General features: G+C 38.3%; 1 protein-coding gene across 3 annotated transcripts in view; it reads left to right on the top strand.

The window, feature by feature from the left end:
- ERC1 (ELKS/RAB6-interacting/CAST family member 1) overlaps positions 1-14,597 on the top strand; it is a 520,356-nt gene that overhangs the window by 186,830 nt on the left and 318,929 nt on the right. For all 3 annotated transcript variants that reach the window (XM_090273801.1, XM_090273803.1, XM_090273802.1), the window contains 3 exons: positions 7,872-8,009; positions 9,169-9,309; positions 10,270-10,410. In XM_090273801.1, coding sequence (XP_090129927.1) covers positions 7,872-8,009; positions 9,169-9,309; positions 10,270-10,410 — 420 coding nt within the window. The remainder of the gene's footprint in view (positions 1-7,871; positions 8,010-9,168; positions 9,310-10,269; positions 10,411-14,597) is intronic.

The following is a 14,597-nucleotide window of genomic DNA, read 5'->3' as shown; positions in this document are numbered from 1 at the left end:
ACCATATCCCCATTTCTCCCCCTCCCCGCTCCCAGCTGATAACTCTCCAAATGATCCCCATACCTGTGATTCTGTTCCTAGTCTAGTTTCTTAGTTGGATTTTGTTTTTATTTTTTAGATTCAGTTGTTGATAGTTGTGAGTTTGTTGTCATTTTAGTGTTCATAGTTTTGACCATCTTTTTCTTAAGTAAGTTCCTTTGGCATTTCGTATAATAATGACTTGGTGATGATGAACTCCTTTAGCTTTACCTTGTCTGGGAAACACTTCATCTGCCCTTCCATTCTAAATGATAACCTTGCTGGATAGAGTATTCCTGTTTGCAGGTTGCCTTTCGTCACATTGAATACTGCTTGCCAGTTTCTTCCTGCCTGCAAAGTGTCCTCTGAGAAATCAGCTGATAGTCCTATAGGAACCCTCCTGTAGGCAACTCTCTGCCTCTCTCTTTCTGCCCCCAGGACTCTGTCTTTATCTTTAACCTTTGGCATCTCAATCTTGATGCGTCCTGGTGTGGTCCCCTCTGGGTCCAGCTTGCCTGGGACACTCGGTGCTTCCCGGGCCTGTATGTCCATCTCCTTTACAAAATTTGGGAAGTTTTCCTCATTTTTTTCAATTCTTGCTTCCTCATTCTGCACTGGTTGACTGTGTTTTTCTTCCTTATGTTCCAAATCATTGATTTGAATCCCGGTTTCCTTCCCTTCACCATTGGTTTTGTGTGGATTTTCTTTCATTTCACTTAGCATAGCCTTCACTTCTTCTCTTATGCATTTGCTATACTCAAGCATATCTGTCAAGTCTATGAGCATCTTTATCACCAGTATTTTGAATTCTGTGTCTGTTAGGTTGTCTATCTCCTCTTCTGTTAGGTTGGCTATCTCCTCGTCCCTTAGTTCTCCCACTGGAACTTTGATCTGTTCCTCCTTTTGGGCACTACTTCTCTGTCTCCTCATTCTGACTGGATTCTGTGTTTGTTTGTCCCAGGTAGAGCTGTCGCTCCTGTTATGTTGTAAGGGGCGGAGCCTTAGGGATTCGTCAATACAAGTCGACCCGTTTCACCACGTTGTGGCGCTGTATGTGCAGGAGGGGTCCGAGAGGGAACAATGCCACCTGTCCAGCACACACTCCTTTTCCAGGCACCTCTCCCACTTCCTCACTGGGCTGGCGCCCCTCTAGGTGCTGCCCTGGCCATTGTTCCCAGAGTGGGTGGGTCTGCGGACGTTCTAGGACCGTGGGGCCCTTTAAACAAGCGGACTCTGCTGAGAGGCCGGCAGTTTCTGCTTCCGCCCCAACCCCCAATGCTCTGCATAGTCAGAAGCAATGAGGCTTGATTCTCCTGTGTGCTGGGACTGTGAGCTTCGAGGTCCGGTGAGGATCTGGAAACACTCCTCAGGTGTCCCTCTGGTCTTTTTAAAACGTGTAACTGCACTTTCTGCCAGCCTGCCACTGCTGCCTGCACCACACCACATCTTCTCCACCCCGGCTCCGCCCCTCCTACCTGTCTGGATGAGTATTTCTTCTTTATATCTTTGTTTGCTGGACTTGCATGGAGTTTGATTTTCTGGAACTTCTGGTTGTTTCTAGTTTTGAGGTAGTTGTATGCCTTCTTAGTTGTGGAAGGAGATGCAGCGTGTCTCCAATTATGCTTCTTAATCTCTGTACCATTTCCCCATTTCTCTCCCTTCCCCCTCCCAGCTGATAACTTTCAAAATGATCCCTATACATATAATTCTGTTCCTTCTCAGGTTGTTTGCTTATTTTGTATTTGTTTTTATTTCTTTTTAGGTTTCGTTGTTGATAGTTGCGAGTTTGTTGTCATTTTAATGTTCATGGTTTTTATGTTCTTTTTCTTAAATAAGTCCCTTTAACATTTCATATAATAATGGGTTGGTGATGATGAAGTCTGTTAGCTTTACCTTGTCTGGGAAACACTTTATCTGCCCTCCCACTCTAAATGATAGCTTTGCTGGATATAGTAATCTTGGTTGTAGGTCCTTGCTTTTCATCACTCTGAGTATTTCTTGCGAGTCTCTTCTTGCCTGCAAAGTTTCTTTTGAGAAATCAGCTGATAGTCTTATGGGAACTCCTTTGTAGGTAACTCTGCTTTTCTCTTGCTGCTTTTTTGAGTCTCTCTTTATCTTGAACTTTTGGCATTTTAATTATGATGTGTCTTGGTGTTATCCTCTTTGGGTCTAGCTTGTGTGGGACCCTCTGTGCTTCCTGGGCTTGTAAGTCTATTTCCTTCACCAGATTAGGGAAGTTTTCCTTTATTATTTTTTCACATAAGTTTTCAATTTCTTGCTCTTCCTCTTCTCCTTCTGGCACCCCTATTATTCAGATGTTGGCACGTTTAAAGTTGACCCAGTGGTTACTAAGCCTCTTCTCATTTTTTTCAATTCTTGCTTTCTCATTCTGCACTGGTTGACTTTGTTTTTCTTCCTTATGTTCCAAATCATTGATCTGAACCCGGGTATTCTTCCCTTCACCATTGGTTTCCTGTGGATTTTCCTTTGTTTCATTTAGCATTGCCTTCACTTCTTCCCTTCTGTGTTTGCCCTACTCCAGCATATCTGTCAAGTCTGTGAGCATCTTTATCACCAGTGTTTTGAACTCTGCATCTGTTAGGTTGGCTATCTCTTTGTCACTTAGTTCTCCCTCTGGAACCTTGATCTGTTCCACTTTTTGGGCCATACTTCTCTGTCTCCTCAACTTGCCAGGCTTTGTGTCTTAGGTAGAGCTTTCGCATCTGTTATGTTGTAAGGAGTGGAGCCTTAGGTATTTGTCAGTGGGGGGTGACCTGTTTTACCATATTGTAGTTCTGTATGTTGGGGAGTGGTCTGAGAGGGAACAAAGCCGCTTGCTCAGCACTTGCCCCTTTTCCAGGCACTTCTCCTACTTCCCATATGGGACTGGTGCCTCTCTAGCTTTTGTCCTGGCCATGGTTCCCAGAGTGTGTGGTTCTGTGGATGTTCTAGAACCATGGGGGCCCTCTAAAGAATTGGACTCTGCTGAGAGACTGTCAGTTTCTTCCGCCTCCCCAGTCCCCCACTGATTTTCACAGTCAGAAGCAATGAGGCTTTATTTTCTTCAGCGCTGGAACTGTGAGCTCTGCAGTCTGGTGTGGTGCTGGGAGTGCTCTCCAGGTGTTCCTCCCTACTTTTTTAAATGTGCAATTGTGCTTTCTACTGATCTGTCACTGCTGCCGCTGCCGCCACACCACACCACGTCCTCTCCGCCCTGGCTTCACCCCTCCTACCTTCCTAGATGAGTATTACTTTTTTATATCTTTGTTTGTTGGACTTCCATGGAGCTTGATTTTGTGGAATTTCTGATTGTCTCCAGTTTTGAGGTAGTTGTATTCCTTCTTAGTTGTGAAGGGAGATGCAGCATGTCTGTCTAGGCCTCCATCTTGTCTGGAAGTCTGAACTCCAGAAATTCTAATCAACAGTATGAGCATATCTTTTTCTTGTTTTAAATGAGGTTTATATCTTAGCAGCTGAAATGACCTGCACAGATGGTTAAACGTGTAAACACCAAGTCATTGCATTCTGTATGTATATGAAGTACGCACTAGAGTTTTTAATGGCAGAATTCACTTTAGTGGATGTGAGATATCAACCTAAGTATTGATCCATATGAGATTTCAGTAGTTGTGTCTGATTAAACTAGAGGAAAACTAATGCTTTTCATTTGTGGTGGTCTTTTCTCTTGAAATAGTCTTTAGATGTTTATTGGCATTGAACAGACTGGAGCCCATTTCAGGCTTATCAGTGGTTCACTTGTATTCATGGCACCCTATCCAAAATTTGCCAAACATTTTTGCTTTGCTTATTTATTGCTCTGATTGCGCAATTCTCATTCATTAGCACAGGGACTTCTTTTTTCTTTCTCTGTGAAATGAAACAGGCCCTTAAAGAGTTTGTACTAAATTGATTAACACAGGACATTATCTGAAGGTTGGATCTAGGTTTTTCTGTAGTTCCTTTTTTGACAGGCATTTATGTGTATGCCTAACTACAGTTATAAAAGTCTAAATTTAAGGACTTCTGGTCAGGATGGAGGTATAGGTAGACATGCTCTGCCTCGTTGTGCAACCATAGAAAGAATTACAACCAGATTTAAAAAATAGGTAACCAGAATCATGAAAAAATCGAGCTATATGGAAGTCCAACAACCAAGGATTTAAAAAAGCAACATTCATCCAGATGGGTAGAAAGGGTGGAGTCACAGAGATGAGGCAGAGAGGTGGTGTGGTGTGGAGAAGCAGTGGCAGTGGAGGTGGTGGAGGCCTAACGGACAGTCCCACATTCATGTCTGGTAGATAAAAAATGGTAGGGATACCCTGGGAGTAAGCAATTTCAGCCCCAATCCAGATCACACAGCCCAGAGTTCCAGCATCAGGAAGATAAATCCCCATTACCTCTGACTTTAAAAATGAGTGCGTGTTGGGGCACTGAAAGAAGCTGCTGGATTTTCGCTGCTTAAAAGGCCCCCATGGTCTTAGAACCTATGCACACCCCAGGGCAGCAGCTAGAAGGGCACCAATGGCATACGAGAAGTGGGTGAAGTGACTAGAAACAGGGCAAGTGCTGAGCAAATCACCAGAAGCCAGACAACGGCATTGTCCCCTCTCTAAGCCCCCCACCACAAACAGAGCCACAGATCAGTGAGTGGGTTGCCCCACCTTGGCAATTACTCAGCACTGCTCCACACAACTTATGGGTGCCTCTCCTACATAGGGCATGCTACTAAAACAGGCAGTAAAAGCAGCTATACTTAATACACAGAAGCAAACACAGGGGAGGCTGCCAAATTGAGGAGACAAAGAAATATGCCCCAAATGAAAGAACAGAACAAAACCCCAGAAAAAGGAACTAAATAAAATGGAGATAGCTAACCTATCAGATGCAGAGTTCAAAACTGGTAATAAGGATGCTCAGAGAACTCATTGAGTACAACAAAAATATAAAGGAGAAATGAAGGTTACACAAAGTGAAATAAAGAAAAATATACAGGGAACAAACAGTGAAGGGAAGGAAGTCGGGATTCAAATCAATGATTTGGAACATAAGGAAGAAATAAACATTCAACCAGAACAGAAAGAGGAAACAAGAATGCAAGAGAGGGAAAAAAAAAAAAAAAAAAAGAATATGAGAAGACTCTGGGACATCTCCAAAAGTGTAAATATCAGAATCATAGGGATGCCGGAAGGAGAAGAGGAAGAGCAATAAATTAAAAACTTATTAGAAAAAACAGTGAAAGAAAACTCCCCAAATTTGACAAAGGAAATAGACATACAAATTCAAGAAGCACAGAGGGTCCCAAACAAGTTGGACCCAAAGAGGACCACACCAAGACACATTATGATTAAAATGCCAAAGGTTCAAGATAAAGAGAGAATCTTAAAAGCAGCAAGAGAAAAGAATAGAGTTACTTAAAAAGGAGTTCCCATAAGACTGTCAGCTGATTTCTCAAAAGAAACTTTGCAGGCAAGAAGGGGCTAGCAGGAAATATTCAGAGTGATGAAAAGCAAGGACCTACAACCAAGATTACTCTGTCCAGCAAAGCTATCATTTCGAATGGAAGGGCAGATACAGGGCTTTCCAGACAAGGTAAAGCTAAAAGAGTTCATCATCACCAAGCCCTTATTAAATGAAATGTTTAAGGGATACATTTAGGAAAAAGAAGATCAAAACCATGAGCATTAAAATGACAACAGACTGACAGCTGTCAACAAATGAATCTAAAAAACCCAAAAATTAAGCAAACAACCAGAACAGGAACAGAACCGTAGGTTTGGAGATCATTTGGAGGGTTATCGGCTGGGAGGGGCAAAGGGGTGAAATGAGGAAATGGTGCAGGGATTAAGAAGCAAAACTGGTAGGTACACAATAGGAGGAAGTTAAGAATTGTATAGGAAATGGAGAAGCCAAAGAACTTACACTCACAACCCATGGACATGAACAAAGGGGGGAATTGGTAGAGGGAAGAGGGGTACTGGGCCAAGGGGCCCAAGGGGGAAATATTGGGACAACTGTAACAGCATAGTCAATAAAATATATTTAAAAGATAAAAATCTAAGTTTATATGTTATGTTTACTGACTAATTAACTGATATTTTTTATATACCTGATGTGTTCCAGATGTGAAAATAGAAAACTGGGGTGAATGGGCAGTCTACTTGTGGAAAAGTGTATAAAACAAATAATTACAATTTGGTTAGGAATTTGTGTTATAATGTATGGATAAATATGAGTGGAGGTAAATGATCAATATGAGCATATAGATTGATGAGAGGATGGAGATGTGTGTGTGTGTGTATGTAGACGTAAGATATATAAGTGTGATAGAGTTCAGACAGTGATCATCTTGTTTTTCGGGGGACAAAAGCAAGAGAGTCTTCATAAAGGATATGACATTTTTGTTGCTTTTTGAAAGCTATGTAGAGTAAACACGCTAGTTCTAGTATTAGCTGAAGAAGAATATGATTACATTCACCTGCTTCATTTTTCTGTATGGAACTTAGGGCCATCCCACATACTATGTTCATTTCACTAATCATTCACTGTCTACTATATTAGGACATAGCTCTCTGAAGGTGTGGATTTTTGTCTGTTGTGATTATTTCTGTATCTTCAACATCTAGAAAAATGATATATATAGGAGCTCAAATATATGTTGAATTAAGTTTGTGAGTTCTAGAATAATTGCCTTATTTATTATATTTTCTTTAGTTAATTAAGAATATTTCTTGCCTGGCCAGTGTGGCTCAGTTGGTTGAGCATTGTCCTGAAAACCAAAAGGTTGCTTTTGATTCCTGGTCCGGGCACATGCCTGGATTGCAGGTTTGGTCCCCGGTTTGGGTGTGTAGGAGAGGTGACAGGTCAATGTTTCTCTTTCACATCAACATTTCTTTCCCTCTCTCTCTGTCCCATCCCCTCTTTCGAAAATGGAAAAGAAAAAGAATCTCTCTCTACAATACATTCATATTTTTGCTTTGTACTTTTCATTATGTGTATTTAAGTCTTCTGAGTGATAAGATGCTATTTCTACAATGTTCCTCAAACCCATTCCCTCTTTTTATCTCCCTTGTTCACTTTATCTCCAAAATCTCTTACCTAGATTGATACAGTCTCCTAATTGTTTTCCATGTCTCTGTGCAAGTCCCTTTAACTTTCTTTTTTATAGCTAGCAGATATATCTATACTGAGCATATCATTTCTTTGCTTTAAAAAAATTCCTAATCCATCTGTCTAGAATAGAATTTTTACTCTCCAGGACGACTTACAACCCCATCCAGAACTTGGATTCAGCTACATAATGGGGACCATCTTATAACATAATAAAAATGGGTCTATTCATTTTTCTTCATATCATTAGTGTTTGGCACATAATAGAGAATTCAGTATATACTTTTTTGAGTAGATGAATACATATAAATGTGTATGAAAGAAGGAATAACTACAATGAGAAATTTCATTGTAAGTGCTTGTGACCCTGGTTGGTGTGGCTCCGATGATTGGAGCAGTGTCCCGTAACCAAATGGTTGTGGGTTTGATTCCTTGTAGGACACATACTTAGGTTTGGGTTCGATCCTGGTCCAGGTGCACACAGGAGGCAATCAGTCGATGCTTCTCTCTCACATGAATGTTTCTCTCCTTTCCTCTGTTTTTAAAAGTAATGAAAAAATGTCCTCAGTTGAGGTTTAAGAAAAGGAAAATAAAATGCTTGCTTTTAGATAAAAGATGGTAGAAAAATCTAACTTAACACTAGTAGTTAAGAAGCCTTTTTTTTTTATACAGCTGATTTATTTTTCTTACTGTCTAGTTGTATTTATTTTAATTTTCTCCCTCCCTAATTGTATATGCACACTCAGATTGAAAATCTTCAAGAGCAACTTAGAGATAAGGAAAAGCAGATGAGCAGCTTGAAAGAACGAGTCAAATCCTTGCAGGCTGATACCACCAACACTGACACTGCCTTGACAACTTTGGAGGAGGCCCTGGCAGAGAAAGTGAGTGATTGGTCCAGGCTGTTCACAGACACATTTCTTCTACTTTCGCATTAATCTTATGTTTTCCTAGTGATAAGACTTGGATATAGAAGACAGAAAAAATCGCTTTGGGCAGAAAGGGAGAAGAGCTCCCTGTATTGTTGCTAATACACATAGTATAAGGGAAAAGAAAATCCACTTCATTATTGCCAGTTTAAGTATCCGTTGCTAGGCATGATGGATTCTACACTAGAGGACAGTGGCTGAATTTTCTAGAATTAGCCATTTATTCCCCACTTATGCTCTTGTGAAGAAAAAGAAAAGTTATTTTTATTTATATGGTCAACTGGAATTTGGGGATGTGGGAATATCAGACACTAACCATTAGGAAGCAATATATAATTAGTTTTCCTTTACTGTGTTGTATTGATTGATACCTAATATATTTCTGGGTTTTAATGATTAATACAGTGAATGTACTTGCTGCTTTTCTAGTATTGACCTTGCTGCTTCATTTTGCCTTTATGAGCAAACTGATGTTTTCAGTAAATAAAAAATTTGACTAAATAAAAAAAGAATGAAGACTTGATTACTGAATATATTTACAAATAATATCCAGAAATAACTTACGTAACTTGTAAACTTCCTGAGTATCTGTTAACAAAAAGCTTTAATGTTTTTTCTTTTATTTTAATATTCTTTATGTTTTAAACTCAACATATTATAATTTCCCCAACACCCCACTTTTGGTGTGTAAATTGTGAGTTGTTCCCATTGCCTATAGACAACATGTAAATTATATATAAAGAACAAATATTTGTTACTTATTATTGTTAGGTTGTGTGTGTGTGTGTGTGTGTGTGTGTGTGTGTGTGTTTAGTTACTTGGGAGTTGAATAAATTGAATTATTCCTAACGAATACATCCTTTAGGGATTTCTAATGCTGGCTGAGATTATGTGAAAAGAACCCTAGGCGAATCAAAATAGCAAAGCCAGATCTTTTTTATAGCAAGATAGGTAAGAAGGATGAATTCTTTAAAAAGTAAATTATTAACAGGTTTTCACTGTCTTTTGAATGGATGATGGAAGTGTGAAATTTTATGAGCTAAAAGTTGAATTATAGTCAGATGATATGAGTATGAAAGGCATTTTCTCATTTAATGATGTGCTCTCTCACCAGGAGCGGACAATTGAACGCTTAAAGGAGCAGCGAGACAGAGATGAGCGAGAGAAGCAAGAGGAAATTGATAACTACAAAAAAGATCTTAAAGACTTGAAAGAAAAAGTCAGCCTATTGCAGGGTGACCTTTCAGAGAAAGAGGTTAAGATCACCAAAATGGAATTTTTGGTTTCCTTAGTTAGTGCATTGTGTGTATATGTCATTGGTGTTTATATAATGAGCATTAAAAAGTATTTAATGGATGATTTTCTTAATATTCTTATAGCAGGCCTTTTGGGGAAGACCTTAAGGTGCATTTAAGGAAGTTTGCAGAAACATAGTAGATTGGATCATTTATTTCCTATGTCTTGTCTTCTTTCAGTGTGTTATAAATTGATTTCTTACTTGTTAATGACATTTTGAAAGATCCTAAAATAATTGAAGCCCGGTTACATTTGGAGAAGTATTGTGCTAATAGTACGAAAGGTGATAAATGAAAGGAATATGCAAAAGAAAGAACAATTTATTTGCAACAGCTTTTAAAGTGCATCTTACCATTGGCAGAGAAATCTTAAATGTTGACTAAGTGACTTAATCTACTTTGATCTTGCTTTTGGGGAATCATATTAATGTGACCTAAATAGAAAAAATGGCTAATGCTGTGTGATCAGATAGTAATGCATGAGATTTAGGGACATCATCAGGATTTTTTTTCTAATACCTTTAAGAAAGTTTACAGAAACTTAAGTTTCTAGTAGAATTTTTATGTTAAAAGAGAAAAATATTTTACAGTATTTAAGTCAGTGTAGCTACTGAGGTTGACTACTTATATTCACAAATCTTGATCTACTTACATTTACTTTGTGGAAATGGATGTGTATTGATTGAACTCATCAAATCACTTATTCAATTGATATTTCTTGGGACTTCATCTTACGTTAGTTAGGACTTGAATGCTAAAGTTAATATTGTTTTATATTACATGTTCTTGAAATAGAAATATGTCAGTATATGATAATGGAAAGAAACTACAAGCCACCAAGAAAGTAATTTAAAAAAATTTAAATCTCCATTTTGTTTATAGTTAGTATTTATTCTGGATGTATTTATTGCTTTTTTTAGGCTTCACTCTTGGATCTGAAAGAGCATGCTTCTTCCCTGGCTTCCTCAGGACTGAAAAAAGACTCCCGGCTAAAGACACTAGAGATTGCTTTGGAGCAGAAAAAGGAGGAATGTCTGAAAATGGAATCACAGTTGAAAAAGGTTAAAGAAAAACTTTCTAGTTTCTTGCTTTGCTTTATATAAGAACATAGTAGAAAGGTCTGTAATGGGTATAATGTGATAATCCCCTAATGTTAAAAATACCATTTTTACCTTGATTAATTCTCTTAGAATTCTTATCCGAGTTTGTTTATTTTACTCCTGAGAATCCCCAAACTCTTAGGAAATTGAAAGTTCAGAAGAAGACTAAAATATGCAGCTCCCTAATGGATGAAATATTAGACCACAATGTAATATTCTCAATTATCTGATATTTTTCTTCCACGAGCAGCAGGCTTCCAAGAAGGAGGTAATTTACCATTGATAGTGACTCACATTGGAGAATGTTAGGATATGGTATAGATATACATTATTCATTTCTTTGATATTTGCCTAACATTGATATGGCAGCGTATAGTTTTCAAAGCACTTTCCTATTTATTACCGCTGAGCTATTAACTTTATGAGATCTGGAACTGGGACTTTTGAACAGTTATAGTAGCTGTGTCCAGTTCATATGGTTACTAATGAAAAAAGGCTACAGCCTGCTCTTAAGACTTCAGGTTTTGTTCTTTTTTCATATATTGGGGGTATTCAACATGGTGCCCTCATAATGAATCATCATGTAGAGTATACCAAAAGTAAAATCATATTCTTAAGCTAAGGAAAAGAAGAAAATCCAGTATCTTGAAGTTATTTTTGAATAAATAGTAAATTACTTTTTCTGAGATTAAGGATTCTAGTTATAACCCAGTGGTCCCCAACCTTTTTGACATCAGGGACCGGTTTTGTGGAAGACAATTTTTCCACAGACCGGGGTAAGAGGTATGGTTTTGGGATGATTCAAGGGAATTACAGTCAAACTCACCTCCTGCTGTGTGGCTTGGTTCTTAACAGGCTGGGACCCATACTGGTTTGCAACCCAGAAGTTGGAGACCCTGTTATAACAAATTCAAATTCTGTAGTTGGGTTTTTTTCCTCACTAAAATGGTGGAGGTGGTTTTTTGTGTAATACCTAAATATTGAAGATAAAATTATAAGATGTATTTAGGGTTAATAAAACCGAGCAGAAATATCAAGGACAGTGTTTTATTAACCTTCTAAACTTCCCTGTTTATGACAGTTGCACATTTTCTATTTATTTTTAATCTCATTTTATTATGATGCTTCTATAGTGAGCCACTTATATGATCTCTTATATTTTAGACTTAATATTTAGGTTCATGAAAAAAATAAAGTTATCTTTGGGTAGAAGAAGTTGATGGCTTTTCCCAACTTTGATATTACCTGTATTTCTACCCGTGGCCATTTTTCATTTCCTAGTTTCTTTTGATTCATTCTGGAAGATTGTTCCTTTTTATTTTGATTAATTTTTAATTTAATTGCTAGTGCTTTTCTGTTGTACGGCTTCCACAATGCCCTTCTTCAAGAAGGAGATTGCTATTGTAATTTTCTATTGGTTTCTTCGTTCATCTCTTTTTTTCACCTGTTTTCTCTTCTCTGCTTTAATTGAACATTTTATATGATTTTATTTCTCTCCTCTCTTATATCAGTTGTGTGTCTTAAATTTTCAAAAAGTGATTTCCCTAGAGCAGTGATTTTCAGCCTTTTTCATCTCATGGCACATTTAAACTAATTACTAAAATTCTGCTGATCTGACAAAAAATAGGTATAATTTTGATTCATTCACACTGGACTGCTATTGTTGTGTTGTCTGTTGTCTTTTTTTTTTTTTTTTTTTTTAATGTGACAGTCTAAGGGAAAAGAGATCAGTGCCCCTGAGTAAATAGTCAGGTATTACATGTTTTAAAAATTCTTGCAACACATGAGTTCAAAATTGCTGCCTAGAGTATATATTTTTGACTTTTTTTCATCTTTATTAAGATATAATTGATGAGTAAAAATTGTATATATTCACAGTATACATGATTTTCTGTATGTATACACTAAAATGATTACTGCAGTCAAACTAATTAACATGTGCATTATCTTATATATTTACCTTTTTTTGTGTGGTGAGAACACTTTTAAAAACAATGAAATTAATTGCCTTAAACATTATATTAGTTTCAGATGCACAAAATAATGATATGATATTCGTATATATTGTGTAAAGGTCACCACAATAAGGGTGGTTGCCATCTATCACCACACATAACTACAAGTTATTTTCTTCTTGTGATGAGAATTTTTAAGGTCTGCTCTCTTGGCAGCTCTCAAATACATAACTATAGTCACCATAGTCTACATTGTATTCTCAAGACTTACTTATTTTGTAAGTGAAAGTTTGTTCCTATTTTCCCCTTTACTCATTTTTACTTTTCTTTCTCCCTCCCCTGCCATCTTTGGCAACCACCAGTTGGTTCTCTGTATCAGCGATTTCCAACCGGTGTGCTGTGGCAGGCACACTGGTGTACTGCAAGAATTTTTAAAACATGCAATAGTACCTGACTATTTAGGCAGGTACACTGACCTCTTTTCAATAGATTTTCAAATAAAAAGACAACAGCCAACACAACAATACCCATCCAGTGTGAATGAATCAAAAGTATACCTACTTATTTTGTCAGATTGGCAAAATACATATTTTTGTGTGAGCCCCAGCTCTCCTGGTTGGCGCTGCAGCTCCGGACGTGCTGCTCACTGTGTGTGTGCAGCCTGAGTCTCCCAGACTCCGTATATCCTCCCAAGTTTCTCTCAATTAGGGTTGGGAGTTCCCTGTGCAGGACCAAGGCTCCAGGCTTAGGGAGGGGTGGGAGCTCCTAGGCTGCATTTTCTGTCTGTTCTCTCCTCTGCTGCAGGCACCTCATGCAGGGCGTTTCCCCTTCAACTTATAAAATCTCTTACCATGCGGTGCAAAAATCCTCTATTTCTTGGCTTCAAAAATTAATATCAGCTAAGATTCTGTTGATTGTTCAGGTCACTTGTTGGAAGATCATCTGAAAATCTGTGTTGGGGGCACGAGCAAGTGGGCTCAGCTTCCACCTACTCAGCTGCTGTCTTCTAACTCCAGACTTTCTGGCCAGTGAGTCTTAACTGGAAACTGCAGGGAAGACCAGGAAGTGATGCTGGTTTCCGGCTCCACTGCTCTCCCAGGGCAGACCTGTTGGAAGTCTCACACATCCTCTGGCTGCCTCTGGTCTTGGAGGGGCAGCCTGCAACACAAAAGGGGTGTGTGGGTGTGGGTGTGTAGGAGGTTTTACAGGGCCACCAGCTGTTCCCAGCTGGCTGCCTCCACCCAACACACACCCCTTAGGAGTGCTGAGCACCACCCTGGGGGACTTGCTCAGCTATAGCCTGAAGTTGCTGCTGCTAAGTACTGCTGGCCGCTGCCACTGCAGAAGGAAGAGGTGGAAAGACACTGGGGGCAGTACTCAGTCTAGAGCATCCCTAGCACTGCCTGTAGTATAGTTTGAAATCAAGGAGCAGGATAACCTCTGGTTTTGTTCTTTTTTCTCAAGGTAACTGCCTATTTAGGAACGTTTGTGGTTCCATACAAATTTTAGAGTTATTCTAGTTTTATGAAGAATGTCATTGGCATTTTGATAGGGATTGCATTGAATCTGTAATTACTTTGGGTAGTAAGGATGTTTTAACAATATTAATTCTTTTAATCCATGAGCATGGAATATCTTTCCATTTATTTTTGTCTTCAGTTTTTTTCATCAGTGTCTTTAGTTTTCACTGTTCAGGAAGGTTTCACCTTCCTTGTTAAATTTATTCCTAGGTGTTTTATTCTTTTTGACACAATTGTAAATGGGATTGTTTTCTTAATTGCTCCTTCTGGTAAGTTTATCATTTGTTTGTAGTAATGGAACAAATTTTCGTATATGAATTTTGTATCCTGCAATTTTATTGAATTCATTTTAGTTTTTGGATGGAATCTATAATTTTCTATGTATAGTATCATGTCATCTGCAAATAGTGACAATATTACTTTTTCTGTCCCAATTTGGATCTCTTTTACTTTTTCTTCTTGCCTAATTGCTGTGGCTAGGACTTCCAAAATTATGTTGAATAAGAGATCTGAGAGGCAAGTTTTCAGCTTTTCACCATTGAGCATGATATTAGCCGTGGGTTTGTTCTATTTGGCCTTCATTTAGTTGAGGTACGTTTTGTCTGTATCCTCTTTGTTGAGAGTTTTTATCATAAATGGATGTTAAATTTTGTGACTTTTTTTCTGTATCAAT

This window comes from Furipterus horrens, unplaced genomic scaffold (assembly GCF_987537825.1).
Source record: "Furipterus horrens unplaced genomic scaffold, mFurHor1.1.pri manual_scaffold_4, whole genome shotgun sequence".
In the NCBI taxonomy this organism is placed as follows: Eukaryota; Metazoa; Chordata; class Mammalia; order Chiroptera; family Furipteridae; genus Furipterus; species Furipterus horrens.
This window is presented reverse-complemented; position numbering and strand designations above follow the sequence as displayed.